This window comes from Microtus oregoni, unplaced genomic scaffold, assembly GCF_018167655.1.
Source record: "Microtus oregoni isolate MIOR12 unplaced genomic scaffold, Mior012 000016F_ref0000370, whole genome shotgun sequence".
Lineage (NCBI taxonomy): Eukaryota > Metazoa > Chordata > Mammalia > Rodentia > Cricetidae > Microtus > Microtus oregoni.
This window is the reverse complement of record NW_024543075.1, coordinates 4,270,854-4,288,495: the sequence shown is the minus strand read 5'-3', so window position 1 is coordinate 4,288,495 and position 17,642 is coordinate 4,270,854. Positions and strand designations below refer to the sequence as shown.

General features: G+C 45.1%; 1 protein-coding gene across 3 annotated transcripts in view; it reads right to left on the bottom strand.

Moving 5' to 3' along the window:
* Sirt3 (sirtuin 3) overlaps positions 1–17,642 on the bottom strand; it is a 26,081-nt gene extending 8,439 nt beyond the window's left edge. The window contains exons 1-4 of one of the 3 annotated variants that reach the window (XM_041667286.1): positions 17,534–17,642; positions 9,007–9,198; positions 8,699–8,931; positions 7,245–7,345 (exon numbers count right to left, since the gene is read on the bottom strand). In XM_041667286.1, the coding sequence (XP_041523220.1) occupies positions 7,245–7,345; positions 8,699–8,931; positions 9,007–9,100 (428 nt within the window). In that variant the 5' untranslated portion in view covers positions 9,101–9,198; positions 17,534–17,642. Of the gene's footprint in view, positions 1–7,244; positions 7,346–8,698; positions 8,932–9,006; positions 9,199–17,533 lie in introns of those variants that run through there. The other 2 variants (XM_041667287.1, XM_041667288.1) reach the window with 2 other exon arrangements.

Here is a 17,642-nt window from a genome sequence, read left to right as displayed (position 1 = left end):
ATAATAATAATAATATATAATAATACACCTGCTGAGCCATCCTGCTAGCTCTATAATAATAATAATAATATATAATAATACACCTGCCAAGCCGTCCTGCTAGCTCTATAATAATAATATATATAATAATACACCTGCTGAGCCATCCTGCTAGCTCTATAGTAAACTCTTTGTTTTGGTTTGGTTTTTTGTTTTTCAAGACAGGGTTTCTCTGTGTGATAGTCCTGGCTATCCTGGAATTCACTCTGTAGACCAGGCTGTACAATGAACTCTTTAAGCTCAGTGTTGTGGGACATTTGTACACTGTGTGAAGATTTACTGCTGTGATTGGTATAATAAAAAGCTGAACGGCCAATAACTGGGACTTTCAGGCAGAGAGAGAAAGGAGGAGGAAGAATCTAGGCTCCTGAGAGAGCTTCAAGGAAGTAGGGAGGAAGCAGGATAGGTGGTACATGACAGTGCAGAATAGAAATGGATTGGTTTAAGTTACAAGAGATAGGTGAAAACAAGGCTAAGCTAACAAGTCATAATAAGTCTCTGTGTCATTAATTTGCAAGCTGGTGGCCCAAAGAAAAATCCAAGTACAGCTTAACAATAAAAATCAATTTGGGGGGCTAGGGAGATGGCTCAGTGGTTAAGAACACTGCTGCTCTTCCAGAAGACCTGGGTTTCATTTCCAGCACCCACATGGCAGCTCACAACTGTCTGTACCTCGAGTTTTAGGGGATCCAACATCCTCACACAGACACACATGCAGGCATAAACCAATGCACATAATTAAAAAAAAAAAGGAATCAGCCAGGAGGTGGAGGCCCACACCTTTAATCCCAGCACTCAGCAGGCAGAGACAGGCAAATCTCTGTGAGTTTGAGGTCAGCATGGTCTACAGAGCAAGTTCCAGAACAGGTTCTAAAGCTACAGAGAAACCTTGTCTCGAAAAAACAAAACAAAACAAAACAAAGAATCAATTTTGAAAATAGCAAAATACAGAGTAGTGGTGGTGCCTTTAATCTAAGCACTCAGGAGGCAGAAGCAGGCAGGTCTCTGAGTTCAAGGCCAGCCTGGTCTAAAGAAGCAAGTTTCAGGACAGCCAGGGCTACAAAGAGAAATCCCTTCTCAAAGAAACAAACAAACAAAAAAAAAAACAAAATATACACACAAAAAGAAAATAGCAAAATACATGGACACCTCCCAAAGAAGAACAGCTGACAAATGACCACTTGAGAAGCTGTTCACTATTAAAGACCTCCAAGGAAATGCAAGTCAAAGCAATGAGATATCAATCACTGCACACCTAAACAGATGTCTAACACAGATCCTGAACACAGATAACAAAAGATACTGATCACGGAGCAGTAGGAGTTCTTGACTGCTGATTGGAATGCACAATAGCAGAGCCACTTGGACAGCTGGGTGGTGTGTGTGTCTGTGTGATGTTGGTAAGAGATAGAGACTGTAAGAGATAGAGACTCTGTGTGATGTTGGGAACCGAACCCAGGGCCACACATGAGCTAGTCAAGCTCTCTAAATTACACCCGCTACATACACCACTAAGTTATATGTAGCCTTAGTTTTGTGCTTCTTACAAAACACACTGCTACAATGATCCAAAAATTGTTTCTTGCTGGGCAGTGTGGCACATGCCTTTAATCTTAGCACTTGGAAGCAAGGCAGGTGGATTTCAGTGAGTCTGAGGCCAGCCTGATCTACAAAGTGAGTTCTAGGACAGTCAGAACTCTTACACAAAGAAACCCTGTCTTGAAAAAGAAAAAAAAAAGATTAAAAGAAAAACAAAAAAAAGTTTCTTGATATTTTCCCAAAGAACCTGAAAATGTCTGTCCACACAAAAGCTGTATAAAGTGATTTATATGCTTGAAATGAAACATTCATATTGCTAGCAGAACGGATAAACCATGGTATATCTAGACAAATTGCACATTACTCAGAACAAATAAGAAGTCAGCTGCCAGGCCAGGAAAATACATGGAAGGAACAAATACACCCTGGTAAGTGAAAGAAGCCAGTACGAAAGGCTGCACGCTATGTGATCCCAACATTATGACACTCTAGAAAAGAGAATGGTAAGAAATGAGATCAGAATTGCTAGAGGTTGGGGTAGAAGAAGGATAAGCAGAACACAGAGGAACTTGAGGAGACAGTACTGTGCATGATACCACACTAATGGATACTTGTCTCTACACGTTTATCCAAACCCATAGAATATACCACACTAAGGTTACGGTGGATCCTGGGAAGAATGTCGTCAGTGTGGGCTCATCAGCTGCAAAGTGACTGACTTTGGTGTAATGTTGACAGTGATGGAAGCTGTGTGTGCAATAGAATACAGATATACGGTAACTATCTGTACTTTCTACTTAATTTTGCTAAAGCACTAAAAAATAAAGTTGATTTAAAAACTTAACTCCAAAGGCTATGTGTTGAGGACTCAATCCACAGCCCAAGGGACTACTGAGAGAAGGTAGCGCCTGTAGATGGTAGGTCTATCTAGAGTCTCAGGTCATATGTGAATAGACCAGTATTCGGCCCAAGACACCCCAAGACCAAGTTCTCAGCACAAAAAGGATATTTATTTGTCCAAAAGGACAAAGGGCAGGAGGGAATAAGAGACAAAGACAAGAGATAGAGAATGAAGGAGAAAAGGAAGGGAACAAGGTAGGGGGACAGGGATATTTGTCCAGAGGGACAAAGGACTGTCTCTGGGACGGCTTGCACTCACTGGCAAATGCAGACCTCATGAACTATTCCAAACCACGGTTTCCTCATGAGACGGTTCTACCCTGCACACCAGTCACAATCCCAAATAAGCCCCTGAGAGTAAGCCGTGAACACAGTCTCATCACGGCACATTCTCGAGTTCCTGAATTGTCTCTGAGTCCACAATACTAATAAACTCCAATAAAGGTAATTCCTTGTGACAAACTAGATTGACTTTTATCTCATCTGACAAGTTGGAACCATATATGTATAATATATATTATATACAAAACTTATTATATATTACACACAAAAATTAATTCAAAAAGGATCAAATTCATAAATGTAAGAGCTAAAACATTTAACCCCTTACGAAAAAACACAAAAAAGCTATGATAAATGCCAAAAGCATAGCCAACCAAATGAAGAACACCCTGACAGCACCAAAGCTGCAAAGTTCTGTGCAGAGCAGACAATGTCAGCAGAGGAAAATAGTGCAGGAGACAACGGGCAGGGATGTAACTGGTGCAGCCTCTGTGAAAAAGTTCCATGAAACCGCAAAAAAAATTAAGAGTTAGGTTTCCCATAGGATACAATTTCATACCTAGGAATACAATGGGAAGAACTGAAATCAGGACCTCAGAGAGATATCTGCACACCCACATTCACTCTCAATAATTAAAGGGTAGCAACAAACCAAGTCTACACCAGCAAAGGAACGCAAGTGTAAAGCACGGCCGGCTGTAGAGTGGGACATTAGCAAACTTAGGAAAGGACGGAAAGTCAGACACACACCACAGGATGGCGAAATCTGAAGACATCACACTCTGAAACTAGCCAGTCACAAAAGGCCAGTGCATAGGTGACAATAGAAGAAACAGTACCACAGGCTCGGGGGAAGCTGGTGTTTAATAGCTATGGAGTTTCTGATTGGTATGATAAAGATTGTTCTGGAAATAAATGGTAGTGCTGGCTGCAGAACATTAAGAATATACTTAATACCTTGGAACTACATTTAAAAATTATGAAAATGGGGACTGAAGCGATGGCTCAGTGGTTAAGCACACTTGTTGTTCTTGCAAAAGATCCAGGTTCAGGTTCCAGAACCCGCATGGCAGCTCACAACTGTCTGTAACTCCAGTCTCAGGGCATCCAATGCCTTCTGACTTCTACCGGCTCCCGCACCCATGTGGTGCACATATATGCACTAGGGCACACATATACATATATGAAATAAATATTTTAAAAATGGTATGAATAATGACTTTTGTGCTATATGTTTACTACAAGGAAGCATCTAAGATCCTTATGAGGGTTTTTTAGAGAGTTTTAGGCTGGAGAGATGGCTCAGAGGTTAAGAACATTGCCTGCTCTTCCAAAGGTCCTGAGTTCAATTCCCAGCAACCACATGGTGGCTCACAACCATCTGTAATGGAGTCTAGTGCCCTCTTCTGGCCTGCAGGCATACAGACAGAATATTGTATACATAATAAATAAATATTAAAAAAAAGATTAAGGAAAGAAAGCCCTAACAAAGCAGAGATGAACAAACATAATTTCAGCCGGGCGGTGGTGGCGCACGCCTTTAATCCCAGCACTTGGGAGGCAGAGGCAGGTGGATCTCTGTGAGTTCGAGACCAGCCTGGTCTACAAGAGCTAGTTCCAGGACAGGCTCCAAAACCACAGAGAAACCCTGTCTCGAAAAACAAAAAACAAAAAACAAAAAAAAAAAGAGTTTTACTACGTAGTCTAGGTTAGCCCTGAGCTCACGATCCCCCACCATCTAGCCCTTGAATTCTGCAGTTACAAGTATACACTATAACTCAGCTAGGAAAAATATCTGAAATGTGAGCAAAAAGAAGTATGTACGTGTTAGTTACTACTAAAAGGGCACAAAGAGATTATATAGCTTTGGTCACAGCACTCTTCTCAGAACTATGACCAATGCCTGGCAGAAGCAACTTAAGGGAGGAAATATTATTGTGACTCACAGCTGGAGAGGGAGTTCAGTCCATCATGGTGCCAGGATTAGCTCTGTGGAAGTTTGAAAATGGTCCCATAGATCGAGACTGACACTACTGGAAAGTGTGGCCTTGCTGGAGTACATGTAACATTGTTGGAGGAAGTGTGTCACTGGGAGTGGGTTTTGGGGTCTCAGAAACTCAAGCCAGGCCTAGTGGGTCTCAGTCTCTTCCTGCTGCTTGGAGATCCAGATGTAGAACTCTTGGCTCCTTCTCCAGCACCATGTCTGCCTGCATGCCATCAATATCCCACAATGATGATGATTGACAAAGCCTCTGAACTATAAGCCAGTCCCAATTAAATGTTTTCTAAGAGTTGCCACAGTCATGGTGTCTCTTCCCAGCAATAGACACCCTAACTAAGACAGGCTCCATTTGTGAAGATGGGAATGTATGGCTGCAGCTTTTCATACTATGGCCAACCTGGAAGCTCAAAGCAAAGACTGATGGAGGAAGGTCATTGGCTAATAAAGGAACTGCCTTGGCCCATTTTATTGGTTAGAGGATAGGTGGGAGGAGTAAACAGAACAGAACGCTGGGAGGAAGAGGAAGTGAGCTCAGTCTCCACAGCTCTCCTCTCGGGAGCAGACGCCTGAGAGAGACGCCATGCCCCGCTCCCGGGATGAAGCTCCGACCCAGGATGGACATAGGCTAGAATCTTCCCGGTAAGTGCACCTAGGGGCGCAACACAGATGATTAGAAATGGGCTAAATTAATATGTGAGAATTAGCCTAGAAGAGAATGGGCCAAGCAGTGTTTAAAAGAATACAGTGTCCATGTAATTATTTCGGGGCATAAGCTAGCCGAGCAGGCGGCTGGGGTGTTGGGGATGCAGCCCCGCCGCCGCTCTAATTACTACAAAAGACCAGAACCTGAAGCTGGTATAGCAGCCTTCAAAGGGCCACCCAAGTGGCCTACTTCTGTCAGTCAGGCCTCATATCCCAAAGGCTCTACACCAGCACTAACTGCAGACTGGGTGCTCAGACATACAAATGTTTGCCATGTGTGGGGGAGCATCTGCTTTAAACTATAACAACTTCCAAACTGATGCCCTAGAAGGAATGGAAGAATGGAGCAAGGAGGGGAGAGATGGAGCCAGGGATGAAGGAAAGAAACGATAATCATTTCAAACTCAATTTATCAGGCCTGGTAGCAGACAACTTAAGCTAAGCCACCTTTCTGGCCTAAAGCTTTGCTGTCTGTCTGCCACTTCTACCTACCCACGTTCTTGCTGCTTGTTCTTTCCCTTTTGTTTGCTATATATGCTTAACAAACTCACTGCTTGAAACAGAAAGCACAGTGACTGTAGGTGATTCTCTGGACCTTCCAGGCTAGGACTGCGGATTGACTGTAGGTGATTCTCTGGACCTTCCAGGCTAGGACTGCAGATTGACTGTAGGTGATTCTCTGGACCTTACAGGATAGGACTGCGGATTGACTGTAGGTGATTCTCTGGACCTTACAGGATAGGACTGCAGATTGACTGTAGGTGATTCTCTGGACCTTACAGGATAGGACTGCGGATTGACTGTAGGTGATTCTCTGGACCTTACAGGATAGGACTGCGGATTGACTGTAGGTGATTCTCTGGACCTTACAGGATAGGACTGCGGATGTGGACCCACACCTGTGCACATACCTGTGGAAGACAGAGGTGGATGCCGAGCACCTTCTTCAGTCACTCTCCATATGTGTGCCATGTGTGTTTTGAGACAGGTCTCTCTATCTAGTCCTGGCTATCCTGAAGTTCAATAATGTAGACCAGGCTGGCCTTGAACTCAGAGAGATCCGCCTGCCTCTGCCTCAAGTGCTGGGATTAAAGGCGCGCACCACGGCTTGGCTTCACCTTATGTTTTGAGATAGGGTCTCCCCATTTGCAGCTCACCAGTTAGGCTAGCTGGTTGGCCAATGAGCTCCACAGATATACCTGTCTCTACCCACTCATCCCAGGGTTACAGACATGTAGAATATGAAGCCCAACTTTTACATGGGTGTTGGGAATCTAAACGCAGGCCTTTGGGTTTAGCAGAGCTAAGCCAGCTATCAGCTTGTACTAGGAATCTGAGATTCTAGGTGGGCTGCCACACCTGCCCAGCACTTTATCCACCCAGCCATCTCCCTATACCCTCCCTTTCTTTTATAAGTATGTATTTTTTAAATTAAAAATAAAGGAGCCAAACATGGTTTAGCACATCCTTAATCCCAACAGAAGCAGTTGGATCCTCGTGAGTTCCAGGCCAGCCTGCTCTAAATAGTGAGACCCTGTCTCAAACAAACAAAAGCCAGGCATGGTGACATATACCAGTAATCCCACTCTGGAGAGGCAGAGAAAAGTGGATCCCTAGGGTTCCCTGGCCAGCCAGCCTAGGCAATTTGGTGAGTTTCAGACCACTGATAGTATCCTGCTTCAAAAACAAGCAAATAAACAATCATAAAATACCACTATTACAGATCTTCCACCCCCAAGGACTGCAGAAGGCAGAAACAATTTCACGAGGGGTAACTCACCCAGAAGTCCTCCCCCGGGAAGGACCTTCGACAGACTGTGCACGTAGCTGATGCAAAGGTCCCATGAGCTTCAACCAGCTTTGAGGCAGGAATACCAGACGCTGAAATGCAAACCAAAGCTCAGTGTGCAGCCCGTGATGGCGATGCAAGCACAAAGCCCAACTCCTGGACTTGACAGGACAAAAACAGCTGTGTGGCTGACAGGCGACCAGAAAGTGACCTCTGAGTCAGGTGTGGTGGCCCATGCCTGGATCCTGACTGAGACTAAAGAACTGAGAGTTCTAAGACAGTCTGCGGGAGGAAATACAAGAGGCCAGCATGAGGCCAGCATGGGCAATAGCAGAACCTTCTCAACAACCAAAGATTTCTCATGAAGTTCATTGCTGCTGTCTGGGGGAAAAGGCAGCCTGAGTGGGGCAGCCACTGCTGTCTCTGTGCTTCTGAGCTGTAGATTCTTCCTTAGAAGGATCCTGTCCCTGAAGTAGGGGGCCACCTTTGTTCAGACCACAGCACCCCCTCGTGTCTGAGAAGGTGGCTGTTCACTGACCACTGCCATGGCTGCAGAGTGCACCTTGAGGAAGCACCAGCAAATTCTCCCTCACTGCTGCTGTCACTGGGTGAGGCAGAACCAAAACAGGTCTGACTGAGCAGGACAACACAGAAATGCTGGTGGTTCTTCATATAACGCTACCAGAGCTATGCTTAACAAGGCTGTATCTTCATATAACGCTACCAGAGCTATGCTTAACAAGGCTGTATCTTCATATAACCCTACCAGAGCTATGCTTAACAAGGCTGTATCTTCATATAACGCTACCAGAGCTATGCTTAACAAGGCTGTATCTTCATATAACCCTACCAGAGCTATGCTTAACAAGGCTGTATCTTCATATAACGCTACCAGAGCTATGCTTAACAAAGCTGTATCTTCCAGGGATATCCAGAGATATTTAGACTCTGTTTCTATATGAACATTACAATGCGAAGGTTCTGCCTGAAAACAACCGGAGGGTAAAAGAGGACAGAGAACAAGGCCTGGCCATGTGTCATCAATGGAAACTGAGGGAAAGGACTCATGGGAGAGAGGGAGTCGGAGAGGAAAAGAAAAAGGGAAGAAGAGAGGAGAGCGGGAGGGGGAAAGAGAGATAGATCCACACCAGATTCAAAATAATGTGAACTTTAGTTCCATCCAAAACTCAAACCCCAGAAGGTATGTGGGAGACAGGCCTACCGAGAGGGTTCAGTTGTGGCTCAAACACAGAAGTGGCACAGGCATAGCAGCTGCCTGGTAACGTCCCAGGGATGACATACAGACACTAGCACAGACAGTCCTCCTTAGGAGCAGGCACAGGCATAGCAGCTGCCTGGTAACGTCCCAGGGATGACACATAGACACTAGCACAGACAGTCCTCCTTAGGAGCAGGCACAGGCATGCAAGGAGCAAGCGGCTCACCTCTCTCGAGCCCATCGATGTTCTGTGTGTAGAGCCGCAGAAGCAGCTCCTTGTCATGGAGCAGTCGAAGGAAGTAGTGGGTGACATTAGGCTTATAGTGCCCAGGGTACAGCTCCTTGGCCAGTGTGAAAAACGGTTTGGGATTGTGAAAGAAAAAGTCAAGTTCAAAAATGGCCTCTGGGTATGGGATGTTATACTGCTGCAGGTTGCTGTAGAGGCCACTCCCTGGGGATCTGTGGAGACAGAAGGGGAAGGGTGAGCCCTGCAGAACAGAGTGGGGAATGACATCACAGGGAACTGTGCCATACCTAAAGTCTGGGATGCCACTCGGTGTGCTGATGCCAGCTCCCACCATGACCACGACCCTCCTGCAGGCTCTGGTCCGAAGCAGCTCAGCCACATCCTGCAGAGAGAGCTTCGCCTTCTCACTGCTGCCCCCACATCCGAAGGCGCTGGAGGCTCCCACAGAGAGGGCTATGGGCCTTCTCCCACCTGTAACACTGACGGCAAGAGCACAAAGACAGGCAGCAGGTGGCAATCAGTCTGAGGTCAGCAAAAGCGAGTGCCCTGTGCTCTTTCCACCACCAAAGATGGACACGCACTTCTCTCGAGTGTCATCCAGATAACCACTTTTCAATATGCATAGCTACCATTGATGTCCCCACCAATGTACTCGGTAAATACACAAATTTCTGACTGTCCTATAGTCTATGACTGGAAGCTTATATAACTCATTCTAGATTGAGATTTAACCCGAGTCCATGATTCCAGCATGGCCTCTCATACTGGGCTCAGGATAAACTATGTCTTACTCCCTTTAAAGCAAGAACTCTGCTCTGTGTTGACAGTATAGGCACTCAATGTGAGACACCCTCCCCCACCGCCAGGTATGATCCGGTCTCATCAGGAGTCATCAGGATCAGTGCCAAGTGACAGATTGAGCCTTCTGTGCCCAAATATCTGTCACCTCCTCAGGTAGACATGTGAGAGTCCTCCCTGGAGTCTGGAGTCTGAACCTGCTTTCATTTGACTAATGGTCCACTGATTTATCTGAGCACTCCACTGGGGAGACTCTTACTGTCACAGAGAATCTGTGATAAGGCATTCATCAGAATCTTTGTTTCTGAGCATTCATGCTTTTTCTCCCAGAACTCCTGCCTTTTTAATTTTCATTCTATTTATTTATTATCTCTGTCTCTTGCTTATTGCAACCTGGCTCCTCTCATTCAGCACCGTCTTTTCTCTTCTCCACTACAGTATTCTCCCTCCTTCCTGACTTTACCTTTTTTTTTTTTTGTTTGTTTGTTTGTTTTTTGAGACAGGGTTCCCTTGACTTTCCTGGAACTAGTTCTGGAGACCAGGCTGGCCTGGAACTCAGAGATTTTCCTGCCTCTGCCTCCGAAGCACTGTGATTAAAGACCTGTGCCACCGTGGGCTGGCACCTCTTCTTTCTTTATCACCCTTTCCTGTCTTATCCAGTAACCCCCAAGAGGAACAAAGTCCTGTATCAGACCCAGTGTGGCAGTGCATCCCTTTAGTCCTAGAGCCTGGGAGACAGAGGTGGGCAGATCCCTGTCATTTCTAGGCCAGCCTGGTCTACACAGTGTTTCAGGACAGCCAGGACTATATAGAAAGACTCTGTCTCAGAAAGCAAAAAAACAAAACCAAAAACATTCTGTATCAAAGGAAAGGTTTGTTATAACCTCTGTGGTGTTTTAAATAAGAATAGCCCCCATAGGCTCATACATTTGAATGCTTAGTTACCAGGGTGTGGCACTATTTGAGAAGGATTAGGAGGTGTGGCCTTGTTGGAGGAAGTGTGCCACGTGGGGTGGGCTTTGAATTTTGAAAAGCCCATGCCAAGCCCAATCTCTCTGTCTTGGGTTCAGGATGAAACTCTCAGCTACTTCTGCAACACCATGCCTACCTGCACACTGCCATGCTCCCTACCATGATAATGGACTAAGCCTCTGAAACTGGAAGCCAGCTCCAATTAAATGCTTTCCTGTATAAGAGTTGCCATGGTCACGCTGTCTCTTCACAGGACTAGAACAGTGGCTAAGACAGCCTCTCTTGGGATAAAGCCTATGTGCCAAGGACAACTGTGGAAAAGGGGGCGGGGTGGAGTTCTTAGACTTACACCACAATACAGAGTCCAGAATCTAGATACAGACCCACATATGGTGATTTAATTTGCAATAATCAAGGTATATAGTGCTTTTTTAATAGGAAAAGGTCTTTTGTATTGCTGTTATTTAATATTTAAACGTGGGAATAATCAGATGTTAATGAGAAAAAAATCACATTTGACACCCTTCTTCATCATATACAAATACTGATTTGAAATAAGCTAAGCACATTGGCATATCCTATAATCATGACTACTGAGGCAGGAGGGCCCCTTAATACTAGGAGTTCAAACCCATTCTTGGCAATATGGCAAGAGCCCATCTCAAAAGATAATGTATCATAGTGTAGAATAATAAGATCTCAGCCAGGCGGTAGTGGTGCACACCTTTAATCCCAGCACTTGGGAGGCAGAGGCAGGCGGATCTCTTGAGTTTGAGGCCAACCTGGTCTACAAGAGCTAGCTCCAGGACAGGCACCAAAGCTACACAGAAAAACCCTGTCTCAAAACACAAAACAATAAGATCTCTAAGAAAAATCACAGAGGGATATATCTTTATGACTTTGGGATTGCAAAAAAAATTGCCAACTATTTAATAAAACAGTAAAGTACACTCTCCTCTCTCCCTCAAAAAAAAAAAAAAAGATAAAAGGATAAAAGGATGAAGCCTAGAGGAAGAAAATCTGGGCTGGGATTTTTGGTTATGGGTTTCCTAACCCCTATCAAGACCCTCTGAGAGTTGCTGAAGAATTTCAGATCATCGCTGCCTAATTCAGCTCCTGACAAGGCAGATGGACAGTTTCATTCGGCCAACTGGGGAAAGCCTCCTTTGAAGACTGTAGAAAGACAGCTGCTGATGCTAAGGATGCTTGTTAACAATGAGGAAATCACTCTGGCTGTAGTGTCGAAGATATTCCCACAGGAAGTGCTAGATACCGTGAAGCTTGAAGAACATTTAGAAGCTCAGAGTTTACACTGTTATATAATCGGGTTAAGAATGAGGCTCCATAGATGACCCCAGAAAGAAAAAAAAAACATACCATGAGAGCGGCCAAACCTATACAATAAAGCAAGGCCATGCATCTGGCAAATCAAGGCTCCCCACACAGCTCTCAAAGGGCCTGAGGGTCACTTCAAATGTCAGAAAATAGTAAGAGAAAATGAACTCATTTTTTTCAAAGGAAAACTACACAGAAGGCAATGTACAAGTGATGGGCTCCAATGATGCCTCAAGAGGTTTTTCATTCAGGAAAAATGTGAAACCCAGCACTCAGGAGGCCGAGGCAGGAGGATCACTGTGAGTTTGAGGCTAGCCTGGTCTGCAGAGCAAGTTCCAACAGTCTCCAAAGCTACACAGAGAAACCCTGCCTCCCCCTTCAAAAAAAGAAGCAGCCAGGTATAGTGGAACATGCCTTTAATCCCAGCATTCAGGAGGTAAAGGAAGGAACCTCTGAGGGTTCAAGTCTAGCCTGGTATACATGGTGATTTCTAGGACAGTCAGGGCCATGTAGAGAGATCCTGCCTCAAAAAAAATTGTAGGAATCAAAACTTTAAGAAAAATAATTCTTTCACCAAGTTCCTCAGTAATTTCTCATTTGCTGTTAGTTCAGCATCAACCAAGCTGACATAGGGAATTCCAGGCCAGCCAAGCCTACACAGTGAGACCCTATCTCAAAAATATTTTTTAAAAAATTGAACATATCTTACATAAATAAGGGAACGCATTAGTGCATTAATGCATTAAGAGGTATTCTAAACTAAATGGGGCAAAGCACCAAAATCCCTATCAAGTATTAAAATGTATCTAAGCTCTAAGTAAGGAATAAAGAACAAAAATATAATCACCGAAAAGTTTTAGGTTTGAGGTTCAGAGGGGACCGGGTAGGAGATTCAAACCAAGAGTTATCAGCACCATGAAAAGACAGCACAAGGGAAGGGCTCTGGGACAACTCTGGCCCCTGAAACAGAGCGGGGGTACCTTCTTACAGGGTTTAGGGGAGAGGGAGGTTCCATGCCACATGGTCCATGAGGAATCAGTAGTATGTGGCTTGTATTCAGGTTGAGTCTTATTCCCAAGCAGCACCGTGAAGAAATGTGTGGCTTTGAGGATGTGGGGAATTGGTTTGAGAGGCCCACTTAATGACTAGGCATCCATCATACAGGATGTATCATTGTATTCTCGGATAGACTGGAATCTGGTAGTGTGGGGCCTGTCCACGAATCAGTTATAAGGACAGACACTGCCACAAATGGGCAAGACTTGAGCTACTAGTATGTAGCTTGAGTTGTAACAATTTCAGTTTTTTTATTTATATATAAAGAAACAGCAGGATAATTTACAGGAAGGAGAAGAGATAGAGGGGAAGGCTTTGGGGGGGGCGGGGTACCAGGCATAGTATTTAATTTTTGGCTTCTTTTCATTGGCATCAGCATATATGAATGATGCAATACCTAGAAATTTAACTGGAAGAAAAGCTGGAGCCCTGGCATCCATGTAAAAACCAAGTGTGATCCCTGGAGCTCACTAGCCAATCAACCTAGCCAAACTGGTAAGAGACCTTGTCTCAAAAACCAAAGTAGAGGGCTGGAGAGCTGGTTCAGAAGAACACTGGCTGCTCTTCCTGAGGACCCAGTTTCAATTGCCAGATGCACATGGCAGCTATGGCAGCTCACAACTGTCTATAACTCCAGCTCTAGAGGATCTGATGCGCCTATCCTTTTCTGGCACTTGTACCCATGTGAACATACCCACGCATATGCAGGCACACACAACCACATATAACTAAAAATAATAAAAATAAATCCTAAAAAAAAAAAGGTACAAGAGGCTGGAGATGGCCCGGCAGTCAAGAGTATATACTGCTCTTCCAGAAGACCTAGGTTAAATTTCTAGCACCTACATGGTGACTCACAACCATCAGTGATTCCAGTTCCAGGGGCTCCCATGTCCCCTTCTGGCCTTGACAGGAACTGCATGCATATGGTGCTAGGCTGTATAGACATGCAGGCAAGGAAAACACCCATACACATAAAATACATAAACTTTTTTAAACAATAAATAAAAAAGGGTATAAAATGATTGAGAAAGACTTCTTACATTAATCTATGGCCTCCATATACACACACGTACCCACTCACATGAACACATGTGCATGCATACGTGCGTGCGTGCGTACACACAGACAGACACACACACACACACACACACACACACACATACACACAAAGCAATAAACAGCACAGAACCTGCAACCTGGCCTGAAAATGCCCCCACCAAATTCTGCAGCCAAAGAAACACTGGGCACTGCAGTTTCACATGGTCCTGGAAGGTTCCTGAATCTACAGCCTTGACTCGGGGCTCTCTTGATATCTAACCAAGCTGCAATGTCTCCATCACCACGGTAATCTGCCCTGGATTCAGGGCCTTCAGCCTCAGGTCACAGAAACTTTTCCTCACACCTTGAGAACTGGGACACTGGGTCAATTTTCCCATAAGATGTCCCTAATGACCAGTATAAAGACTTCTCCACACTGGTTAGAGCAGATCAGATTGACCCTCCCCACATAAATGACTAGTCTAAAGTTAACACAGACGTAAAACAGACAACTGAGACTATGTCTTTTGCTCACAATACAACCCAGAATAAAGATGCTAACAATACATCTTCAGAGCCTGTCTCCTAGCAGGAAGATCCCAACAGTCTCTGCTCTCTTGTCACGTTCTACACTCCTCACAAAACTGCCTTCCCATCCTGCTGCTCTCCCAGCTCTCCTCACGCCATCACCATTCTAGTGACAGGTTTTGTTGTTGTTTGTTTGATTTTTTGGCTTTCGAGACAGGGCTTCTCTGTAGCTTTGGAGCTGTCCTGGAACTAACTCTTGTAGACCAGGCTGGCCTTGAACTCACAGAGATCTGCCTGCCTCTGCCTCCCAAGTGCTGGGATTAAAGGCATGCGTCACCACTGCCTGGCTTCTAGCGACAGTTTTAACCCTTCGTTTTAGGTTTATTTGTTTTCATGTCCTAAATCCTAGTGGTTCTAACCCTTTCCCCATCCAGCATATTCTGCCTGAGAAGCATGATCTCCTCTTCAAAGTGCCATAATCCACAAAGTTTATGCTTGCTTGCTGAATCCCAAGGATAATCACCGGACCTCCTCTTAAAGGCAACGGTGCTGGCTCCCTCTCCTGTTAGGGTGCCTGTCAGCTCTCCCTTCTATGACCTGCAGTACACAGCTGCCCTGTCCACACAGTGTTCAGTTATTCTGGGACTTGTGTGCCACCAGCAAGCCAGCAGTAATTCTCCATCACCCGGAGCCTCGGCCGACAAAGTTCAAAGCAAGGAGGCCAAAGATGACTGGTGGGTTTTGTTGCTGGTTTTGGCATTGTTTTATTGTGCTGGGGGTGAAGAGGCAAGAGCTTTATCTCGGAATTACATCCCCACCCCTAATTCTTAGTCTGATTTGGAGGAACCTATGTTTATAAACCTCTCACCAGAGAGTACAGGAAACACAGAAGACAACAGCAAGAAAAAACAACAGGAGAAAGGCCTCACCTCTTCCTCCACTGCAGAGATGGGCCAATGCTTCTGAAGGTCCTGCTGTATCAGAGGAGGGCATAAAAGCAATTTACCAAGGTCCCTCTTCTGAGCTAAGTCTGTGAAACCCTCCAAGGGGGCTCCGGATGAAAACAATAAAGAATTAGAAAAAGAAAACTCTGGCTCCAAAACCATCTCTCCCCCTCCAAACACCCCATCTCACACAGCACCGAGGACAGCTCACTTATAGTGCGTGCCCTAACATTGTCTGAACTCCTCTTAAATACAAACCATGTGAGAATACAAAAGGGTTAAGAGAAAAGTTGTGACCACTGCTGAGTGCCTGGCAACTGCCAGCCATCCAATGTCAGGGCACATGAAGAACATTTCTCAGTCACCTGTACAAAAAATGTTTGCAAGTCGCTGACAATATCTACTTAATATTTACTTAAGGTGTGACTTAAAGTACGTCTACATGACATGGGAAACCCCTGGGATGAAGAGACCCAGAGGCTGGCATTGAGTGATGCCCGAGACACTGCAAAGAGATAAAAGGATGAAGTCACCTAAGAATCCCAAGATCTAAAATCAAGAGCAGAAGAAATGTTCTGTAAAGTCGCTCCTCCTTACAGACATCCCCAGGGTTTCCATGTCGGGCTAATGACAGATGATCAGATATCAGAAATGCCTCCATGAATCTGAGTGTCTTTCCTGATCCCTGCTCCATCCGCAGCACCCAAAGGTCCGCTGCAGAGAAAAAGCTCTGTAGCCATAGCCTGACTGCACACCTCTTTAGTAAAGTCTTCCACACAGCAAGGGGATAGACCATTGTGTACTCAAGTATTTATCCATTATTGGGCACTTAGATTTCCTTGCTAACAACTGTAGGCCCTAAAAATTAAGGACTCTAGACTGGGATATTTGGAAGCACAGTGCTAGCTTAGCCTGCCAGAGAAGTGCAAAGCCTAAGATTGATCCCCAGCACAAAAAAGAAAAAAAAATCCAAACATGTCCATCACATTGGTAAACTATGTGTTGTTTGAGCTCACTGAGAAGCTGGTTTTGGAGGCAGGGTTGATAACCCCCATTTCAGACCCATGTTTGTCTCAAAGTCCAAGGTCTGAATGGGCTGGCTCCCCTAACTGTGTGACAGGAAGGAAGAGAAGAGCAAAACAACCCAGCAGTGAAAGCACTGAGCCTAGGAGAACAGCTAGGTGACCATTTCCAATAAAGGTTCCTGTTGTTTACCTCACATGTAAAAGCGCCTGAACTCTAGCTGACTACCAACTTCCTTGGTCGTTTTTGTTGGGGGTAGCAAGTATCCAATTTGATATTATCTCTCTGTGCTGCTATTTGTTCCTTTACTGAAAGACCTCACCAAAGGAGTTACTCTGTTCCACCAGGGACTCTCTTGACTGGGAGCTCCACCGGGATACCTTAAAGGAGCTTCTTCGGTAGATTTCTGTTGGATATTTTTGAATATCAATGTGATGATTTCTCTCTCTAAACTCACCCGTTTGAAACTGAAAATACGCTCGACATAGATCATTTCCAGAACTATACAAAACATGTTACTATTTTGCAGACAGTCTGACTGTTGGTGAAATTTTAACCTCACAACCTTTATGGGGGGGTCAATTAAAACAAACAACAACTGGAAGTGGCGGCCGTGACTGTAATCTTAGCAGTTGGAGGTGGAAACAGCAGGCTGGGGAGTTCAAGGTCATAGTCCTTCACACAGCCAGCTGGAGGTCAGTACGAACTAGGAGACCCAGTCTCAAAACAACACAAGCCATAAACTTTACACAAGGCATTCTATTGGGAATCCATCCTCAAAACGGCGCGCAAACAAGGTTATTCAACACAACTTATTTGTAATAATTCGAGCTTAGGAAATAGAAAGTATGTCATACTTTCTTGACAGAAAGTATGAGACACCCATACAATGAACTTCCACAAAACGATTCAAAGACCATGCTGCAATGGAAATAGCTGCATTAAAAAAAAAAAAAATCTTTAAAGAGATGAGGGACAGATGAGGCCGATCAGTCGAGCCTTGTGGAAGAGCGCACCTGCCAGGTTCTCATGACCTCAATTGCTTTCAGCTGCCCGCCCCTAAAACACCTCCGACTGCCTATCTGCAGGACCCGGTGGCTTCCCTGCCGTGGCTCACCTCCGGGGCCCCACAGTCTGAGCGCGGCCAAAGCCAGTCGACCGCTCAGCGCCATGATGCTCAGCAGGGAGACGGCGCCTAGAGGGTCAAGTGTCTTCTGAATCCCCGC